The 22,981-nt window shown below is 40.4% G+C and overlaps 2 protein-coding genes across 2 annotated transcripts in view; one reads left to right on the top strand and one right to left on the bottom strand.

Annotated features, from left to right (window-relative positions):
• The window catches only part of Sgt1 (suppressor of G2 allele of skp1), a 96,643-nt gene that overhangs the window by 53,978 nt on the left and 19,684 nt on the right, over positions 1-22,981 (bottom strand). The window lies entirely within an intron of this gene.
• LOC110832987 (homeobox protein Dbx) lies at positions 1,926-15,289 on the top strand. The gene is made up of 4 exons (XM_087351101.1): positions 1,926-3,469; positions 13,210-13,362; positions 14,155-14,408; positions 15,278-15,289. Exons 1-4 carry the CDS (start codon positions 2,647-2,649, stop codon positions 15,287-15,289), a joined length of 1,242 nt encoding a protein of 413 aa, XP_087207227.1. The 5' UTR covers positions 1,926-2,646.

The raw sequence follows: 22,981 nt of genomic DNA, 5'->3' as shown, positions 1-22,981 counted from the left end.
TCGAAAGTGCTGTACATGGACGGCCGGACGGACTTTTCCATGGACCCTCCCGTCCGGAGAAATCATGCAGAATTGGAAGTGTGCATGGGTACAGAGGGGGCTTGATTTCATATGCAGTGTTGATGCTTGGAATTCGATTCCCTTCAGATAATTTGAATATTGCTCCTATTCGCCGAGCTGTGTGTTCTGCCGTTTGAATTATTAATGCACAGAACCTATGGTCTGTGCTATGCAATGCAATGCATGCATTACGTAGCACCGCTAATACAGCCGAACACAAGGCTCATAAGATATTCATACTCACATAGCATTTGTCATTTAAGCCAAACCTTCCTTCATGATGACTTAATGAAGAAATAATCGGTTTGACTAAATACGATTTATTTCAGGAAAAGCAGGCTAAAGATTCTAAACGTGTCAGAAAATGTCTTAACATTTTCAGACCAGAATGACAGAGAGGTATAATGAAAGAGCAAAGCAAAACACCGTTCGTAGGCCTAAAATTGGAATAATTTACAAATACTTTATTAAAACACAGCCTAATGTCCAGGGGGGAAAAATCCGAAATTTCTAGAAAAGGCCCGTTTGGAAATGACGGGAAATGATTTCTTTCATCGTCTAGATTCATAATTGATAACAGTAGTAAGTTAGAGAATGATGCATCACGTGGCTATAATAAACCACAGTGAACCTTTTAAGTGGCGCTGGATAAAGAACGTACATCATACACAAATATTTATGTTTGTGTGCGCCAAAAAACAGGAATGCACAAAAGGCTTTCAAATAATGTTGGTTGAAGTCTAATTATCAGGAAAACATATTTGGCACCAAAAATCAAGTAGGCTAACTGGGAAATTCAGAGCATCACACGCCAAGAAAATCAGAAGGCCTAATTTTTAGGGGCACCTCGTTTTGTTTAGGGTTACAATGGGCCGGGCAGGTGGCTGGACTACAGGGAGCGAGAAATGAGCAGGCTACAGAATAAAGGTGCTGACAATCAGACGGAAATAGTGAAAATGGGAGGTCACGGGTGGTAAGCGTGGCGTAGTGAGTCACTGCGCTCATCAACCCACGAGGTCTGCTCATTATTCAGCATTTCGCGTCTTCCGTTCGATGGTCACCCTGTGTTATTCCCACTGTTGCATCGAACGGGATTCGATCCCAGACGCCACTGCCACACAACGAGACACAACAGCTAGTCGGTAAGTGAGCGGTATTGTGTATGAGTGAGTCGTTCTGGCCAAAGAAGGAGGACGCTGGTTAACCCTACTGAAAACACCGCATCCAATCAGAACCAACGCACTAAGATCGCTATTGGTCACACATATTGACGTGGCTCCTCCCTGTTTGCCCTCCCTCCGCCAACTTCACCCCTCCGCGTACTTTACCGTCTTTACAGTCTGCGATCAATGCAGAAGGAAATGTGGGGGTTGCATAAGCTTTTCAATATAAGATATTTTCACGGGGGTTGATTTTCAGTTTATATATATGATGGAGAGAGAGAGAGCGATGATAAAATGAAGAGGAGCGAGAGAACGTTTTACGAAATTGATCCTTATGTTCCAAGGATGATCCCATTTGCTCCACATGGAAGACTACAATGCTCATAAGGACCGAGCGAAACGCTGTAATAAAAAGGCGTTGGTGGTGAGCAGGGGGTTGAAACGACTGAGGGAGGAGGGAGAGACTTCGGGATGAAGTTAGGTTAAGGGTCTGCTAAGTTACTATTGGCCTGTTTTATGAAAGCACGCTCCCTAAAAAAGGGGGAGGATATGATTTTTATTGTTATTATTATGATTATTACCGTATCAGGAGTAATGGTAGTAGCAGAGGCAGAGGGGGATATTCAGTGGTCCTGCTAGTCATTTTTTTGGATTCGGTCTTCGTGGCCCTTGAAGCCGTGCGATCGGCGTGGTGAACTGCATCCTCAGTGTGGCCCGACTGTCATGTAGTGTGCACATCAACAGTGGAACACGTGTTCAGTGCAGGGACGGATGAGCTGTCCAAAAGCTGTTACAGTTACGACTGAATAAGTTTATCTGGCTGTGTCTCTGTAATAAAGTGTAAGTTGCAGTCTACGAAGTTCCATATTGTCGTGGTAACGTTCGTGAACGCTAATACCGAAACAGTTTTCGTTAAAACTACACTGAATTATTCGAAAATTAGAACAATAATGTAAATTTAAGGACCTTTGAATTTAGTGAGCAAATGTTATAAGACGTTTACGTTTCATATATGTGTGTGTGTTTATGAAAATAGTGTAAGAGAGTAAACATACGACTACAGTGTATATTAATGTGTGTGCTTTGAAAGCTACAATACTTACTATGGACGTAAAAACTGAGATTCATCATAAATGGATTTTAAAATGCTTATGACACTTAAAATATAAATTAAGGTATTGCGGTAAAACCAACTACAATCTCCTCAGAGTAACGCACAAAATACAGACAAGAATTGGTGTGAAAAACGAGATGAAAAGTCGATATTACGTGCATACCCCTTACAAGAATAAATTTAGAAGATATTTACACCACAGCGTAAACAGCGTATTCTACTAGAAACTTCGCACACGTCGTGAATGTCAGCTGAGATACTAATACCACTGCAGATTGTAATAACTTTAACAATGGTCTCATCCAACAAATGGACAGAAATTACTTTAATTTGCAACTTCTAAGTAATATCATGTACCCATTTTCATTGGATACTTCATCGGCATATTCTACAGCGACTCCGTTTTATTACCAAAGTATGCTGAAGAGCTTCACGGCGCCTGTATTCAATACAACTCCAACAATTATGACGTCACCATTTCTTATGGACAACCTTCTTAACACAAAATTTGAACATTCACAACGAAATGGTGGTTCGCCTGGTAGTGAGAATGCGGGACCTCGGAAACTGTTGGACAGAGATTCAAGAGGTCTTCTTTCATGTCCCATTCCACCGAAGATTCCTCCAGCAGCATCGTATTACAATGGTAACACATCACCAGGAACTCTCAATGAAATGTTATCTGCCAAACAGCATCAACAAAACCAACTGGAACCAGCTGGTGGGTTGCTGAGCCCCCACCAAGAGGCTCTGGGGCCCACGGCTACGGCCTCCTTGACGCTGGGGATCACAGCATCTTATTCAATAGTTGCCCAAGACCCCCACGGTCTTCCAGCGACGCTGCCGGCCACAGCGAGGCACAACCCGCCGGCCATTGTCACGTGCTCGTGCGGGGGTTCCGACGACTGCTGCGCCTCAAAACGCGAGATCGGACACTCGTTGTCGTACTTTCACGGCCACACCGGCCACTGCGCGAACAGCGGCTGCTGCTGTTACGACAGGAGGAACGACAACACGTCCCTGAAGGCGAGCCTCAAGCAGGATTCGACGTCTTCGCAAGCAAAACCAATCCTCAAATTTAGTGTCAGCGCCATTTTGGGAGCCGACACAGTGAAATCGCCGCCTTGTACAGGTAACTGTGACCTTATTTGTGCTGGTACGTGGTTGTGCTGCAAAGGTAAGAGCACAAATGTCCCGGCTTCTAGTCTCGGGTCGTAGGCCGCAAATGATGACAAAGGTTTTCCGTTGTTTGCCTCGGTGTCTCCAGGTAGGCCTTAATGCTTAGACATCTGAAACCATCTTAAATTCGGCACTTCCTTCTTCAACACTTACCAATTCATCATCCTCAACTCTTTATCATCGGACGCTGAACTGACTAACTCCACAGAACACAGTACTTCTTGAAAACCTGAAAGAAGGATCTACGCTCAGCTAATAAAATTTCCCGCCTCTTGTGGAACCGGAAGGTTCATTACCGTGTTCACAAGAGCCAGCCACAAGGCCAAATCTTGAACTATCTTAGGCCTAATCCAATCCACATCCGCATTTTCCTTAAGATCTATTTTAATACTGTCCTCACGTCCACGTCTAGTTCTTCCAAGTGGTCTCAACCTCTCAGGCTTCCCAACCAACATTTTGTAAGCACTTCTCATCTCCATCATGTTACATGCTACACGATCCACCCATGCAGAAGCAAAACTGCAGTCAAATAAACTAAGAAAAAAACTATTGCTACACACTATATACCGCCATACTTATTTGGTCGAGCACTTAACACACTGGAATCCTCCCACGCAACTTCTGTCTTTGGTGGTATTACCCATTACAATATGAAAGCGTAAAAGTGCATACGTATGCTTAAGTAACTTATATAACCTTTTTCCAAATGTTAAGTAGCGTCAAATGGGGAGGGGACTACAGCCTTAATAGCTGTTCTTTCCTTATGGGTAAGATATTAGTACTTTGTCCTCTGTTCTGTTGACAAGGCGTGAACATACGTAGGCTTATGCTGTCTTCATGTGTTTAAATATGGGTAAATATCTATTAACTTCTAACAACCAAGTCCATGTAGGCCTACTTAATTGAAGGAAATACTTATTACAACCATCAGAGCGTATTTTTGTATCTACATAAATAGTTGATCGACAACGTAACAAAATTACGGACACTACTGGCTACCATCCACAGGAGGTTCTGTACACGCAGGAGAAGTCTGTAAACGTGCCGAGGACGTTTTGTTATCTCAGGAAACTGTAATAACATCAACCACGTCGCACAATTCATTCCAGAAATCTTATTTAAAAACTAAGTTAGTATTAATACTTCCGTCAAAATTAATCACAGATTAATTAGCCAATGACGTTCAGAAAATTATTCGCCGATTATTTTCACAATTAAGCGGAACGTCTAATTACGTTCTGCGTACAGAACGGTTAACGATCGAACACACTAGCACCTGAGCAGTTTTTTTTTTGCCGAGAGTGTACTGTGCCGTACCTTATTTCTGAAACTTTTGCGTCTGGCGGCACATTAAAGATTGTTCAGTATTTCACAGCTCACCAAATAAAAAGGCCCTACACTAGCGGCATATATAAATGAATTATAGCCCTAATTGTCAAGTTGTGTGTGTGCGCGCATAAATGAGTTCATAAACTTATTATTTTTCACACCTCGTTATGCGTTTCATTTATCTACATATGTTTGTTAGTAAAAGTTATCACATACGTAACAATTTACTAACTACAAATAGCCGAAATCAGTGGTTACAAATGTGTTTATCCTGAGGCTGCTGTGATATAAATAAACATGTACGAGATCCAGTAAAAACTGCTTAAACTGTGGTTTAACACTTAAAATTATTCGTTGTCAGGACTTTTTCCATCGTGACGTTTCTGAGGCTGGTTCTGTCTCCGTCTTCAGGTGAGAGGTACCTACTCTGTTGGGTCCCTTAGATAGAGCTAGTCTCAATCACGAATAATTTTAAGTGTAAACTACCGTCGTCAAAACCCTTTAGAATTGAATTGATGTTGAACAGTTTCTAAAATGCTAGTAAACCTTAATGATCACTATGAAGTGATTTTCATTTTATTAAATTGTACGTTTATTGCCTTTTTCTTTGCTATTTATGTGTGTTATAATTACGCCATTAGCCTCCTGACAAAACTTCACGGCCCCTTGGAAAACCGCGGCTCCCTGTTTGGGAAACTCTGATCTGTATGACAGCAAGAAAAAATTTAGATAAATGATAAATATTCTGAAAAAGTGTATCAAAGAGACTTATATTAAAAACAGCGCCTGGCACCAACTTACGAAGAAAACAATAACACAACGAAATGGCAGAAAACCTAAACTATGATCTCGCTGACACTAAAGCACTACGTGCACTGCTCAGTGCAACGTGTATAAACCCACTTAAATTCAGAACGTCGAGACATGCTTAAGACTGCCGTCGCAGCACACCAGCTGAGAAACAGAGCTAGTCGCTGGACCACTTTTGAGCTGACTGAGTTCAGAATCAAAACACGTCATGAGCAAAGTAATTAGTTAAGTATTCTAAATAACTCTAGTGAGTAGACTCCGTTCACAGGTTGTTGGCTAATCGGCTGTTCAAGATGCGACAGCCAACAGACCCAATCACCAGCCAATTAATCTATTCCATGCCCTCTTGGCGTACTAAATTGTATAGTATGCACTTTTTTATCTCCGACGCATGCTACACTTCCCGACAATTTCATTCTCCTCGATCTTGGCAAAGATTACAAATTAATTTCGTAATTTTCACCATGTTAATAGTATTCTTCTTTCTTAGGTCTATATATATCAGCACTTTGTTCCCAAATACCCCAGTACTGAAGACTGAGTCAGTATGTTCCTCTGAAACGTTATTGTTCACACGGCGTCATAACCCAGAAGACCACCATCGACAGCGCATGTTTGCTGACAGTGACACGCTGACAGAATTCGCAGGAAGAGACGGAAAGAAGCAATGCAAAATTATGCTAAAAATACTAAGCTGTGCGTAAGAATATGGGGTTCGTATCAGTGAATAGTTAGGCTTGAAATGCGAACTTCCAAGAAACGTGTAGAACGGAAGCTACTGCTACCGGATTAAAGCAGAGCGCCATTAAGATTTCTAATATAACACTCAAGTCATGAAGTGCCGTAGTTGGCTGCATATTTCATAGCATAATAAGCTCCTCTAGTCACGATATTTTTTTTCTCAATGAACGGTAGGCCTTCAGTTTATGACGGGGGCAAAACTTGGGGCGGTATTGCGGAGGGTGGATGGGCCTAAGTGGTTGTCCAGCTGACGCCACAGCCGAGGAAGGGTGGGATCTGATGGAGTAGGGGTGCAAGATGTGCTCCTCCGTCTCTCTCATAACAGCATCCCTCCTGCAGTAGCAGCAGACATATATATGATGTGGTTAAGGGGAGGTTCGTGGAATTGATTTAGCAAACTACACGGCAATTTGCACAACATTAGAGTAGCTGCTACAGGGTGCTGCAATAGTCGCATTTATGCGTGTTATTAATGGTTAACCAATTTCCTTGGTGGTTATTTCAGAAATGTCCATACGTGCAACAGCATTGCAACGTACAGCGGAATAATGTAGGCCGAACCAGGGAATGTAGAGATCACAAGCGACGCTCACAGCCAGTGCAAAACCTCGACTTGATACAGATGTCTCGTCTGAGGTAGTAGATTTGCTCTTATGTTATTAAATGTTATTAAGGAAATACAGAACTTTAGACGGCTATCTTCTGGGTTGAGCGCCGTGTAGTCTGGTGGAAGTCTTCCGACGTTACATACCTTTTCCAGGACGATCGCCATGGAAAAGCTTAAAAAGCTAATTTTAAATACAATGTACAATTCCTCTAACAAACTTATCCGCGAAGTGTCACATTAAAATTCCTCATTTTTTGTAGTATTCCTCAGTCATTATAGAAAACTGCCAGGTCAATTCCTAAAAGCAGTAGCCGAATTAGTTTCTGTTCTTCTATGTTTATTTTCCACACCCGGTTCAATATTACATGTGCGCCTTCTAAATACGGTTATGCCAGAAATGACTGTCGTCCTGCGAACAGAAGTCTTGGACCTCCCGAATACGAAGCAGTGGATGTGGCGTAAAGCACAGCAATAGGGTCTTTGCGTCCCATCTCAATCAGTTAGAGCCGTCACGATCCTGATGGAGAGGTGTGGCTGTAATTTGCATGTGGATGTGTTGACAGCCCTCACTCCCACGGCGCAGCGTGACACGGGCTGAGAACACATCGACTCCACAAAGAGATATAGAAAATTGCTTGCCGGAATACAAGCGATAGGAGACTCGTCTGTGCAGTCTTCGCTGTCGTAGGCCTATTTTGCTATAGCTAAAGTTACTAACTTTGAAGTTCATAAAACAAAAATAAAAATCTCTTATAACCTGTTCATAACAAACGGAGCTATCTGGTAGTAAAATCCGAAATGTAAACACGAAACTCGCCAACACTAGTCGCGGTCAGGGGGCAGTAACCTCCCGAACCACGACCTTTTCCCGCCTTGAAAATTTGATAGTTGCTCGTCTGGTCGATTTTATACATTTTTTACTTGTATGACATCTGATCGTTTATTACTGAGTTTCCGCTGGACTCTGCCTGAGCGATGTTGATTCAGTTCACATACTCTATTTTTTTAAACTCCATTTTATTAGTCTGTTATTCTCCCATTAGGACTACATGTCCCAGCGCTGTTTAGTCTGCGCTACGTTCAATAAACCACAAATAAACAAATAAACGTCTAAAATCTCGTATTCATCCCTGAGTAGCTATCACCCTGCAAATTCATTCTTTATATATTTAATCACCTCAACAATATTACGGGAAGTGTACAGATTATGAAGTTCCTAATTATGTAATTGTCTAAATGTTCGACTTGGTTTCGTAAGTCTAAACGTTGCCCTCAGCGCCACGTTCTAAAACAGCCTCAATTTGTGTTCAGTTAAATATAGGCCACATTACACACAAAATGTATACTAATGTACACATAATTTCTTAAAACATGAGACATGTTTATAACATTTATAAATGTACTGCAATTTGATATGGTACGTTTTAAAGGACAGTTTAGGCCTTTCCCTACATCGGGGACCGATACGGATCAAACTCAAATTCGTCTGGCAAACTTTACTGTAAATCTCTCCAGTCCCAAATTTCATCAAAATCCCAAATCTAAAACTTCTTGACGATGGTGAAGAGTCAATTGAATAAAAATTTACTTGGATATTATCCATCGTCTAGTAATAAAACGTAAAAAACGTAAAACGACGTTTCGGAGATGGGGCTCTATCTCCGTCTTCAGGTTCCTACACAGTTGGGCCCACTAGATAGAGCTAATCCCTATCTCCGGACTAGCTCTATCTAGTGGGCCCAACTGTGTAGGAACCTAAAGACGGAGATAGAGCCCCATCTCCGAAACGTCGTTTTACGTTTTTTACGTTTTATTACTAGACGATGGATAATATCCAAGTAAATTTTTATTCAATTGATTCATCAAAATCCGTTCAACGGTTTTGGAGACGAAACTTGCGAAGGGATAGACAGACAGACAGATAGACAAACGCTAAACGTTTGTGTTCGTACAAAGAACGCGTAGAAATAAAAGACAAGTTAAGACCTTCGTAAAATAACGTCTCTCTCGTACATTATTTTGATTTTCGTCTTGCAGCACTCTTTGGTTCTTTTTGGAAAGAGAAAAATATTTTCATATTACATTTTAGTAGTATGCTTATTTTATACGAACTTTGCACTCTGTAGTGTAATAGTCTACTTTAGAATCAGTTGAAGTACGTAAGAGCACGCTACATTAATAGGCTATAGGTTTACGTCACTCGGTAAAATTTTCACACGCGAACGAATGAACGCGATGTGAGATTCAAGTGCACTGGAAAAGAGTGGTGATACAGACGAATAAAACAACTGTATTTAACGAACGAAACTTTCACGGTGTTTATAGACCACAGTGTCAACCCTGTTGACTCAACAACCAATATGTTGCTTTCACTGACTTAAATAATGTCCGACCAGGTCTAACTCAGAACCTCCCATGGTTGTAACTGTAGTAGTATTTATTTATTTGTGTTTTATCTCACGACGCTGTCAGTAGCTCAGACAACGTAACGTCGAAAATGATTAATAAAATGGAAAGGATAAGATAGGAAGTGGCCATGACCTAATTTTAAGTACTGTTAGGACATTTTCCTGGAAGGACTGAGAAAAAACACAAAAATTCCCTGTCAGGGTGTGCGGAATCTGAGCCGATTTTTGAGGCCGAGATCTCCGAACTGAAGAGTTACTTGTCCATTCGGATGTTCACTTCCCGGTCTTACTTATCACGAGCCGGACAAAACTGCAATAATAATAGCAGCAACGGTTATTCCGCTAAGGATTTCAGTCATTAGGACCGTATGTTTCAGAACGGTCTGAGATTTCAAATTTTTTAGAGTGTGTAATTTTCGAATCACCCTATGCATCCAACCACACTACTAAATGTTCTTGTTATTATAAGGGATTATCTACCACACAATGAAACCCTGCCGATAGTAAAAAAGGGCAAGTTAACAAAACCTCCATTGTGTGCAGTGTATAAAAAGTTGTTCAACTAACCAGAGAACGATACAGCCGCAACAGAACCCCCCCCCCCCTCCACGAGACTTGGTTGTGCTGAAGCGTGTTAATTGCAAATTTTGATCGGAGAAAGAAATATTATTTATGCAAGTCTAATGGAAGCTACTGAACATTTTTATTGTACCTATCAGCAGAGAGCTAGTTAGTTAGCTATGTGATTACTGAAACCAACTCGTAAGAAAGTACGTAATAATTACGTTACTTTTTACAAGGAAAGATTAATTGACTCTGATTAATTAACGCAGGCAATTTAAACTGCGTAGGTTACTCAGCGTGAGACGGGGAAAACATTTTGAATGATAAACTGGAAAGAATGGGCAAGGAAGTCGTACTAGTCTACTTTAAAGCATTATCATAGCTGAGTCTGATCCACAGTAGCTGGTCTGCAGTTTGACATTCGTGTGAGGTTCTCTAGTGTCAACCACTGGGCTTAAGCCACGAAGTTATATTAGTTAAAAGGTTTTATTACATAGACCATTTAATTTCATCACAGTCCAATAAGTCAGAGAATCCTATACTGTCAAGAAATTAATTTCGGCTGTGTTCAAGGGAACCGTTGTCTTTCTGCAGTAGCAAGGGCCCTGAGTTGGTCCCCCTGTAGCACATCTAGGATCGCCCTTGACCGGGGTCTCGTTTGGAAATGTTTGCACAAGGGATCCTGCAAGGCACAGCAAAGAATATGCCCTAATCTCAGAGTCTTTGTTACGTTATAACCTCCTGGATTTACAGTCGATTTATACACAGAGGCTCATTCCCCCCTCCGCCCGCCGATGGTCTTTTTTATGTTTTCATAACTACTTTAGGCTTTATGTTTGATGTTTAGATTTAGGGATGTAAGTCCTTACTGAGCGTGTATCTGTGTGAGCAATACGCATTTAAATGTCGCTTGTGAAAATAAAATTAACTGCTGGTCTCCCTATTGTAACACGTGGGGATATTTGTTCCGTGACAGAACAAGCTACTACAGCTTATCAATCTGCAGTAAGGCCTGAACCATCCAATAACCATGCCCACAAAAGGACAAACTTTTTCAATAAACTCTCGCCGACCTTTTGCAGTAGGATCCTCTGATTCATACTCTGAGGTATCCTTCTCAAAACCAGGCCACAGACCACGCAGTAGCACGGTGTAATGGTAATGCTCTAGACTTGTAAATTATATGGGAGGTCGAGTGAATTAGTCAATGAGTTTTTAATAACGCTCTCTCAGTTGCACGAGTAGGTGTATACAGTGTCCAATGAACAGTGACTGTGAATAAATGGCGAAGTGGGAAAGGACTGGGAAGGAAGCGGCAGTGACGTACTTTATAAGGAAGAATATTATCTCAGAGGAACTTGGTAAAACCAGAGAAACCCCAATCAGTGTAGCTAGGACCTACCGAAAACAGAAGTCATAACCATTCGAAAGCGACTTCGGCGTTTCAAGGTGACCGAATAAAATCCTGACCACGTTACGGTCTCTCCTTACTCGGCTTACTTGTATTTTTACTCAGTTTATCTGGATAAATACTTTGACAGCATGTTCATAAGGGCCGAGACTGATTTCTTCCAAATTCTTCTCTATTAAACGTTCTTTATCGTCTTTATTTCATATTCGGTGCGCAGGACTGAGTTATATCTCCGGCTGTTGAATGGAAAAAACAACAACTGTTAACTAGAACTGTAATAATTGCTGACAGAAAGAGAAACAACTGCCCTTTACATCGCGTCGTAACAACGGAATTAATCTTAATTCTAAGATACTAGCCAAGTTTTGTACATTTTGCTTCAGTAATTTAAGATGAGTAATCGGCAATTTCTGTATAGAAAACAGAACATTAGAAACTGAACATAATCAGCTAAACTATAAGGAAATGTATAATACGCTTTCCCAAGCACACGAAAGTTGTGCATGTTCCTCAGTTATGAAGGAAGGAAACATTATTTAAAATATAAAAATATTTTGTCCGTGAAATGTGAGGGATCTCTACAGATCAGTCAACAAGAGAAAAATTAGTTTTCGAAATAGCAGTCAGACTTACTGTATGCATTTACACATTAAATGTATAATGTTCTAATATTACAAAGCCTAACAAAATTATTAATACTAATAGGCCTATAGCAGATTAAACCCAACTTTCCAAATCGTTCGTCTTCTAATAGTCAATAAACCCAATCGAGGACCGGATACGATAATTGTAGTAAACGTGAAATTTCTCATTCCCAATTTGCGTGAATGAAGCCCACTTTACATTTGCGTATCATTTATAATTCTGAATAATTCTTCGATATCTTAATTCTAAGTTATTATAAACTCAGCAGTCGCGAAGAAACATGACAATCAAGCCATGGTTGACACTGACTGACAGACCGGGGTCATTTCTCGTCAGGATTATTGGGAACGTTTCCGATGACTACCCTTCAGATCGGTCCTGAGGTGGTCCGAGGCAACACGGTTGGCATTGACGTAGTGTGAGTGGATAAAATCGAATGGAGAGGAAATATTTCTTGTGAGAGATAAAGTGTTATTAACGCTAATATTTCAGGTTGCGGTCTATGACATCTTGTAGTCTTGTAGGTGACTGCCTAATTTTATAAGAATATGCTGCCTCCATCTTCTGGAATATAAATCTGACAGCTTGCCTTTTTACAACGAGGAGCGTACACTAAGCTCCAGGATTATTTCATACTGTCAAAGTTTGAATGAGGTTAGCAGACATGGCGCACTGTACATCACAGGCCTCAGATAGCCTACATAGGCCTAGTAGTGGAGTATGACCTTTAGTAGGCCTATCCAATTATTTTAGACGCCATTCAAGAAGAGAACTGACCAGGTACACGTGTAGCAGGACAATGCTGTGCAACGAAGTTCATTGTTTCTATCGGAACTCCGAGTTTTTAAGTTCGTCGGGTGTATATGCAGTAATCAAGGAGAATGCTCTGTCAAATAAATAGATTAGTTCATCTTCATAGGCAGGACGTTTAATGGCAAGGAATAAATCCACGTGTTCTTGGTTTACGAAAATAAAAAAAAAATACAGGGGAGGGGTTAAACCAAATGCGAATGCATCCTATAAATATGGGGCACGTGCCACCTTTCTCACATTTTCAAAGGGAAACATTGTTGAGGAATTTATTTCTGGACGACTCCAGAAAAATACGCACTGTGCAATGAGTAATATAACGTGGATGCAAATTTTCTGTAGCATTAGTTTTTCTGCACTGGTTTCAGATTCCCTTCTCCATGGGAGCGCGCCTCCCCTGTTCGGATATGCTGGCATTGGATCGGGGTCCAACATAGCCAAGCCGATACCACGGCCGGCTGCTGCAATGTTCAATCCACACCTACATACACTGCTGGCGTGCCGACATCCGTACCTGACAGGTAAGGAGAAGCCGAGAGGTACTCGGCTAGACTGCGAACTCCTCCTCATTGTTTGTTGCTTCCGAAAGTTTCGTTTTGCTTGTCAACAATACAGAAATTGCAGTGCTTGAGGACAAGGCTTATTATCTTGTATCTACTAAAGCAGCGTTTACTCAACCTATGGTAGGCGTACCACTGGTGGTACGCGAACTAAGTAAGAAAATCAAAGGACAATATTAACATAAATAAGTTTTCTCTGAACGCGGGCGGTTAGTGGCACATTTAATGTGTTAAATTAGAATTAGTGGTACGCCAGCGAAAAAGAGTGACAACCCCTGTCCTAAAGATAAAACAGCTGAGAGTTGTTTTCAATGGTGATGTTTAATGCCAGTAGAGTTAAAAATCACGATTATATTACCAAAATTATCAAACAAGAAGGTTAGTTAACTGTAACTCATTTATGTAGTAAGTCAATCAGTCAGGTCACTTTCGTATCTTCTTCTTCGGTTAATGTCGATTAGCTCTCTGGAACGTTCAGATTCGTAACTACAAACTTGTGAAAGACAGCACGCTTTAGAAATCTGGCACAACACTCTATGTCTCTCCTTACACAAGACAATATAAGACGTAAAAACGCGGACAACGCATCTCTTCTTCAAACCCGCAATCGAGCATTCGAGAGGTCCAGGACCGTGTGGCCACTGTGATTGGCTTTAACAGTTTACGTTGTTTCGTTTCCAACTTATCCGCCGTCTCTCTACGCTGATGCTGAGTTCAACAATTTATAATCAACATTTCTGTCTCGTGTTCCAGTTTCTACGCCAAACACCGGAGGATCTGGGGGTCCCGGAGGAAGCTCCGGTGCTCCGACCGCGGTGTTCCCTCTTCCTGGAACGTTCCCGTGGGCCAACAGTTCGCGTGGGAAACCTCGCAGGGGGATGATGCGCCGAGCCGTGTTCTCGGACCTGCAGAGGAAAGGACTAGAGAAGCGATTTCAGATACAAAAGTACATCTCGAAGCCGGACCGCAAGAAGCTGGCGGAGAAGCTGGGGCTCAAGGACTCTCAGGCGAGTTTTCTTGAATTAAATATCCTAATAAGCAATTAACTGGGTAACTACTTAACCCTTTTAAACTATAGAACTAACCAAACAACCAACCAAAAAGCCAAGGGCGTGGTCTTGCGCAAAGCGTAAGACGTGGTCCCTTGGTAGATCAAATCATTCCTGCGTGCTTAACGCGTAACTGGAATTGTAAATCATAACCAGGGAAGTGCTTACGTTACCGTTGGCTGGAGGTCTTGACGTGTTGAGGCTAGGGGCTGTTGCTACTGGTGGGAGGATGATAGCAACAGGTTAATTTGTCCTTTGCTGAAAGAACTTTAGTTGGTTGGATGTCTGGGAGTTAAACCTAAAAAGTTGGAATCGGTTTGGCTGAAGGCCTCTGCGAGTTTGAGAGGTTGGTTGAATAATTTTGGCTGATGACCCATGATTGGAGTAGGCGCGTCATGCGTCTTTTAAATTATACACTAGCATTTGCCTCACAACTGATAAAATGCAAGGAGGGCTTCAGTCAGAGTAATGAATAGTATTAGACACTAATTATTGCAACGACTTGACCGCCTTCATTAGAAACATCATTGACAAGCTTTCTAAGGATCAATCCTTTTGAAACCGAAGCTCGACTAAATATTATTTAAATGTTAAGTCCCTTCCCCAAAGAAAACACGACAGTTCTCCGTTACACAGATCATATGGTTACTGCTGTTTGCGGAAATAATCACTGATTAAACTGAGAATCACAGGAAAGAAGAAATATGCCCTATGGTCAAAATACATAGTTACTGATTATTAAAGCAGGTGGTACACATTATAACCCGTTAAAACAGTGCAGCGGTATAAATAATATAAAAATTCACTTGATTTATCTCTTTTGGCAGGTTGTTCAATGATGTAGTCACCCCAATAGAAACATCTGCTCGTTCTGTGAGCTGGAAAAGTTTCAGTTAGTATTGTTTTAATATAATTCAAATTGTGGAAATAAACATCTGTATCACTACGATACGTCATATTTTTAACAAATACAGGATTTAAGTAGATATTCTGACAGGCAATAAAAGCAAGAAAACAAATAATTTAAAATGTGATCGCACAGACTACTTTTAATACAAATCCTGAAAGTGTAATGCCAACGAGCAGCTCCATGCAAATTGTTTCCATTCAACATTTATTAACTTTTATATTGATATAGGGGTCCGCAGTGGCCGCGCGGTCTGAGGCGTCGGCCTTGTGCCGCTTGGTCGCTTGGACCGTGGGTTCGAATCCCACTCAAGCAGTGGATGTTTGTCCGCGTTTTTCTGTGTCGTGCTGTCCTGTGTACAGGTAGAGGCCTTGCGACGGGCCGATCCCTCGTACAAGGAGTCCTACCGAATCTCTATAGATCAAGCCAACGAAAAGTTGAAGAACGGGTCGTTCCCAGTATCCCAGTATCCCAGTATATTTATATGCGGACATTACACATATATTACTCTTTGATTCCATATGTAGGCTGCTAGTTGTAAAATAAGCAAATAGATATGAAAAATGGATACAGAATTTAAAGGTCTAAAACTTCAAAGGAAGAAAACCATTTCGAAGACACAGGTGTGGATGGCAGGATAGAATTAAAATTTACGTCAGAGGAAGAGCGTGGAGGGAACTGAAGTGACTCACGATAGCGTTTATCAGCACGGCAATGAACGTTCGTGTTTTATAAAAGCGTGAAAGTCCTTGATGAGCTAACCTACTATAAGACTTTCAAGAAATGTTCCAATTCAGATAGATCAGTTTATTTTAATTCAGTTTAGTTCAGCGCAGTTCAAATTAGATTATAAACTCGCAACAGGAAGCCTTATCGCAAATGGAGAAATTTGATACTCTTATTTAAATTACTATAAGGTAATGGAACAGTAAATATATTATAACGTGTGCACGTTTAATTAATTACATTTAAAATTCTCAGACGTTTAAGGGTGGGTACTCTTATATTAAAAGTAGCAGAATAAATTAGACTTCTAGATGCTTCCATTAAGCACTTTACGGGGAACAGATAAATAATTAACCACTGCAGCTAAACTTTGAATGGAGATAGATCACACCCATAGGCTACCGTATTATGTATGAAATGTTGCCCTTTTGTCAGAGTTCCATAAACTGAAACGCGGTAGTGCGAAAATTCGGCGAACTAAACGTAATCAAAATCTGTGTTAATGGAAGTTACGTCCTACAGAGATGGCTCAACAGGGATATTTTGTTGGTTCGATTATGTGTACTTTCCAGAACTTTCCTCCTCCAAAACTTTCCTCCGCTGAAATTACCCCATTAACATTTCATTACTATTTCTCACGCCCCACACGTTTCTATACGCGTATCACCCGTCTTAACCTACTTAATTTAATGACAATAAAATAACAAATGAAGTTTAAAGGTTATGAAGCTCTTCGTTATATAATTTTGTCAGTTTTTTTAATTCTCTGTGGTAAGTCCAAACACGTTCCTCAGCATTTTGACTTTCCTTGTGACTTGAGAGGCAAAGTTTCACGTACATAAGAGAACCAGACTAAGTTTTAAAACGGGTATGAAAAAGTTAAGTCTGAAATACATAGTACTAAATTTAATCTGCTCTTAATTTTATCGTATAAGTTATACATAGTTGCAGTTTATTAGCGTCATTCCAAAGTTCTTGAATTATACCTATTCCTTAGCAATGTATTCAGACTATTATGCTCCACTCTGGTGAGAAGGCATGGACACAGATTTTCATGCGTGTATGTAAATACAAGAGTGATCCAAGTTATCTCTTCCAGTTGGACCCAAGGTTAAAAAAGCATCCTTGCAATACTTTTACAAAATACCGATTTTCGTTATCTCTAACAATACTATTCAGAACTGACAAATGACCATAGCATAGGTTATGATCAAAAATAAATTTTGTTGGAATGTTAACAAATTACTTTAAGGTTACATATAATTTTAAATGTGCTTATGTAACGGCTTGCATGTGACAATATATGGAAAACGTATGTACGTATGTTTTAAAGCTAATAGCATGTGTAGTGAAACTTATACGTAAAACAGCAGATAGAACAAAAACCACGATTAATTCCAAATCCTTCAGAGTAAAGAAGATAAATGGAATTGTATTAAACGGTAAAAATTAAAAAATAATCTCCGCGGGTCTGGAAACAAGTGGCCTCGGGCCGGATGTGGCCCGCAGGTCGCCAGTTGGAACACGCTGGTCTATACAAATACTCTCGCTAGCGGCTGATGGAGTTTCTGTTATCGTCTTCACTGCGTGACAATTTAGCGGTTTTCAAAGCTGATATGTTAGGCGTAGGCCTATATGTTCTGCTACTGATGACTACATTTGTCTTTCTGTTAGCATTACAAATATAATATTTCCCATTTTTCCACTAAAAATAGCATATGATTTTCGACTGTCTGCATATCGATTCTTTAGACCTCAACCAGTTTAGCCACGCGGCAGTAAAGATTGTGACGCCTATCATTGTGGATGACAGCAATGAGCAGCAGCAGCAATGTTCATGACATAAATAAAATAACAGTATTCACAATCATAATACGCGATAGAATTGTAATGCTTCATTGATTCTTAATTGCCAAAATGGAAAGCTGACAACAAACCATTGTTTAGCGCATTGTCCATGTTGATGTAATGAAATACAAAACTAATTATTGTAAATATGTTATTTGTCTGAGACCTGCAATGTTATTCTCGCAACTTCATTTCTTATGCATACAATTTGCCCTATAAATTCTAATTACAGTAAGTAACTAACTAGCTATCTAGATAAGTAACTGGCAAACTAAATAAGTACATATTGAACATTTCTGTGGTAAGGTAGTAAAGTGAACCACTACAGCTGTATTTCACTACAAACATAAATATGTATTTATAAACTTTTCACAACAAACTGTTCATTACATACAAAGCGAAACAGACTGTCTGTTATAAAACACTCCTCCATAACATTTAATACAATACAGTGTAATTTGTAACACTTCAGGTGCAGTGTGACTAGCTTTACATCAACATATTTGTATCGAAATAAATAAACATCGAAGCCAATGATATATGCCACAATGTAAAGCATGCATTCTGAATATACGAGTGTTCAAAATTATAAACTCTAATCAAAATGTATCACAGGTATCCTAGATTAGATCTGAACTGAAAGCCTGGCTGATGAAGAATGATTAGTTCGTATCATTTAGAATGTTGCGCCGTGCCATAACGGCAACTTCTTCGACAGCTTGAATGAGCGCGATGCATAAGTAAATCTCACAGGCGCCAAGACATAAATGTGCAACACAAAAACGTGACACAGGGAAGACACACAAAAGTCGAAACGTGTACGAGAATGTCGAGAGTGCACATTGTGCATAGGCCTATACGTTCTTTGCTGTCTCACTGCTACCATGATGAGCCCTTACTATACTTACAAATCTATTGTTGAGTCAGAAATTAATTTTCTCGAATTTCATTTCATATTTATTGTAAGTACAAATGGTTGCAATAACAGTGATGCAGCGTTGAGATCTACCTATATGTTATGCCATGTATCGAATCTTTGTTACGATCAGCTGCTACAGAAAATCAATACAAATAAAGGACTGCTTCCTATAAGGTAAGAGTTACACTGGACCAATACGTAACAATTTCCTAACATGTTTTAGTGCGAACCCCTAAAACCAAAGCTCATCTTAATCCGTTCAGTAGTTTCGGCGATGTACCTTGCGAGCGTATGGACGTGACTTCCTCATAATGCGTGCACTGCGTGCAAAGAAAACGCATTATTTAGTATTTTTTTAACGTCGTTGTCAATAGGCGAATGTTAGGATGCTTATTGAAGAATCATTTGAATTGGATATGGAAGGAAACTGTCGTGGCTTAATTTAAGGCACTATTCCGGAATTTTACTGGAGTGACTGATGAAACCCACGAAAAGGTCTCAGTCAGTATAGCCGGTCTCCAGGTCGAGATCGGAAGCTGGGAACTTCCAAAATCAAAGTAGGAATTCTAACTATTTGGTCGCGCGTTCAGTTTTACTAGTACAGAGACAGACAATCTGGCATTGGTATTCCAACTGTTATGAATGAGCTGTTCAAAAACAGAATATAAATACCAGTGAAAATGGTACACAAACTTTTATTCCAAATCATTTATTTGAGCGTGTTTGTATGTATATTTATAATAATAGTATATACGTGGCCGATTACAAAATAATCACATAAATTATTCCAGCGATGCTTATATGACAGCAGCACAGAAATGAGCAATGACGCGGCGTCTTTTTGTGACGTTCCCATGCGAGGCGACCTGGTCGCTCATTAGGAGCAGATAAAGTGGCGTTATGGCGAGGATTCTGGTCGCCGTGGGAGGTCAGCGTTTAGGGGAGGAAAGGGGCAGGGTCAACTGCGTGGTAATTATTATTCACTGACAATATGTACGATCACTCTGGTCGAGTTCATAAGACGTGCTCCTGCAGTTTACGGAGGAAACTGGTTTTGAACAGGTCTCGAGATTAATCAAATGTTTATCTAATCCATTAATCAACAAACCAATTTACCAACATACTGACTATCTTCCAAGGTATTACTTATCCATTTGTTTACCTTCCTAAGAAATTGCCCACCTAATCAGCGAACTGCTTAAATCATCACCTACCTCATGAACGAACAAGGCAGTTACCTACATCAACCTACTTGTCTACCTGCCTCTCTATTTAACAAATTAATCAACTAACAGTGTACATAATATCTACCTACATTTTCACCAACCCACCTACTTATCTATGTATCAAAGCAATCAATAAACGAAAGTCGCGATCGAGTAGGTAGCACATCTGCTTCGTATTCGGGTTCAGTTCACGGTAACCCCCAGGCAAATACTGGTATAGGACCTTACGTTTGCCAAGACAGCGTTCTATAAATTTTTAATTCGTTATTTATTATTCACTTCTCCTCCTGTCTTTCGACGCTAGCCTATGTAGTCTGAGATACCCACAGCGTCGTTAAATAAACCACATGTAAATACTAGCCAAACAACCAAGCACATATCCATCTATGTATTATCTAACCAACTAGCAAATACTGCTGTAATTACATGCTTCATTCGCATCGCAAGTTCAGCCCTGAAGATGGAGACAGTACGTTTCTCCAAAACGTTTTTACAGAATCACAGCCCAGAAGAACAAAATCGCCAAAGATCTTTATAATCTGATGAGAAGACGAGCGAAATAAATGTATATGTTACACAGGCGAATTGTGGTTATGCTTACCGGACTCAAACGACACAGGACAGAGTTCACAAAAGCAGGAAACTTCTGATTTAGCAGGTCAGACAGCCAATGCTATTTGTGTTTACGCATTTCGTGGTGCATTTATTTACACCAACACATTTAGTCTTATTTCTTGAGTGACACGGCAAAATGTCTGGGAGGCAGTAGCACTACTGGATGAAAGGCGAAGCTAAATGAGGGTGTGCAGTTCTTCAGCACCCCCAATTTGTCAACATCAAGAGACTCACGGTTAAGTCGTTAAATAAAGAACAAAGACACTGAAGTCTCAACACCATTCTATTATGCAGCAACCATACACAATTAATTTTAACGTAACGACAGATAAATGTCTACTCCCTCGGAAATACATTTCCATTAATAAATTATGACCATACTTCAGTCTGTAACTATATATGTTGAATTCCTCCAGGATCTAATGACTACACAGCTTAAAATTACCCCTCTGCTTCAGCCTCTCTCTATATGCCGTTATATAAGGGTGTGAGACGGAAATGGGGGAGGGTTGATATCGACCCTCTGAAACCCCCAACCCCAGCGCCCGTTACGGAGAAGGCAGCAGCCATGGCATGGTTTTTATTATTCAGGCGACTTCTGCTGTTGATAGGTCCAAATGGGGGGCGGTGCGGTGTGGAATGGCACAGCGCAGAGGAAAAGCCAATTTCTGCAATTGATGGGCTGTAGAAGGGCCCCTGGGGTGGGGGAGTAGGGTAAGAGAGTTTAATCCACCCGTACATCAACTCAAACCCTCCTTCCCTCCCACACATCCTTTTTTCGGTTCACCCGCCCCATCATGCACAATGAATACCGTTATATATACAGAAATCACGGTTAGATTTCTTTTATTTTTGCGACGGATGGAGAAAGCGAGTAAGGCAGAAAATTCAGATTAGAACTATAGAAAGATTTGAGAACAGAAGAGAGCACAAAATATTTAATGTGATTAAGAGAATGACTGTTGAGAGCAGCGCTGTAATTCTCATCGATATATCGTCGTAGTTAAGGATCGTCAAGAATGATTTAACCCACTCCACGCCATGAGCAAAATATGTCGGTGTGACATTTGTCTTTCCCTGTATGTCGTAGACGTGTGACGTTGGTTTAGAAGAAAGCTGTCCTCATCTTTAGAAACTTCTAGCCGATAATTTGCAGCTTTCTGGAAAATTAATGCATAATTCGCTTTCACAATGCGTTTTCGTTCCTCAAATGAAGTTCAGCATGTACAGGGTTAACGGCACATCCCTAGTCTAACGTACTTCGATTATCGAGAAAAGCATCGATTCTTCTAAGCTACAATGTGCAGACTGGACCGGGCTCTGCATCGACCCCTACCCTGTAAGTTAGATACTAGGAGGTCTATCGCCGAGGGTAAACCAACCGAAGCGCGAAGCTCGGTCCAGCACCGAGGCCCAGAATTCATGTTAACATTACTTTCACACCCCACATAAACATACAGATCCGTTGCAAAATTATTCTCCCATCTAAAACCAATCTGCAGATTGATATCATCAACACAGGTTTTTCAAACTAGAATATTAAATGCATTTTTCATTTTCCCCACGCGTGCTGTATGTCAAGCCCCTCCACTAAGAATATTATGTGTAGAATAGCCCTGATTGACAGGTGTACTTAACGAAGCTTTATCAGCATTTAAATGGAGGGGTGACTGTGGACAATTACCTGGGAAGTGTCATTGTATGGCACTACGACTGTAAAAGCATTTCTTTCATGACACTGAAGAAAACCACAAAAACATAAGTTAGGACAGCCACTGAATCGAACCTGTACTTCTTGAATACGAAGCATGAGCGCTGATTATTTGTCTCTTACGTCTGGTGTGAAGAGTGTGAATCGTAAAGCTTATCATTACAGGCATAATTTCACGTCTTTTAAACCCAAAGATCTCTTTTCAAACAATAAATTAATCCTAACTTCAACTGAATTTAACGAAGCGCGAAAAGCAGGGAGCCTCCTCCATTCCTGATGTTTCGGTGTTACCGATTATCTGGTCGATTATTATATCAATTTCGGTGACTGAATATTTTCATTTGAACAAAATACGTATCTCTAAAAGAATATCAGACATTATCTAAAATTAAAAAAATTGTAAACGAATATCAAAGCGTAAAAATGATAGAGTAAAGCGAATTTGTATATGAAGCAAAGAGAAAAGCCAAAACACAGGGCTACGACTATAAATAATAATTATTGTCCTTATCTGTGATTTGAACTGTAAAGTGGAGATTTCGTGTTATAAAGCAGGGGAGCCTCTCATCTAAATCGATT

Source organism: Zootermopsis nevadensis, unplaced genomic scaffold, assembly GCF_977971745.1.
Source record: "Zootermopsis nevadensis isolate Lab colony 2312 unplaced genomic scaffold, Znev_1.0 Znev_ptg000018l, whole genome shotgun sequence".
Lineage (NCBI taxonomy): Eukaryota > Metazoa > Arthropoda > Insecta > Blattodea > Termopsidae > Zootermopsis > Zootermopsis nevadensis.
The sequence above is the reverse complement of the archived record's forward strand: the minus strand, read 5'-3'. Positions and strand labels throughout refer to the sequence as shown.

Bases quoted from the DNA above. Each gene is read 5' to 3' on its own strand.
- LOC110832987 (XM_087351101.1), top strand. From the start codon at position 2,647: ATGGACAGAAATTACTTTAATTTGCAACTTCTAAGTAATATCATGTAC. The intron at 3,470-13,209 runs GTAACTGTGACC...CACTGGTTTCAG, and splicing joins GAAATCGCCGCCTTGTACAG to ATTCCCTTCTCCATGGGAGC. The intron at 13,363-14,154 runs GTAAGGAGAAGC...CTCGTGTTCCAG, and splicing joins CCGACATCCGTACCTGACAG to TTTCTACGCCAAACACCGGA.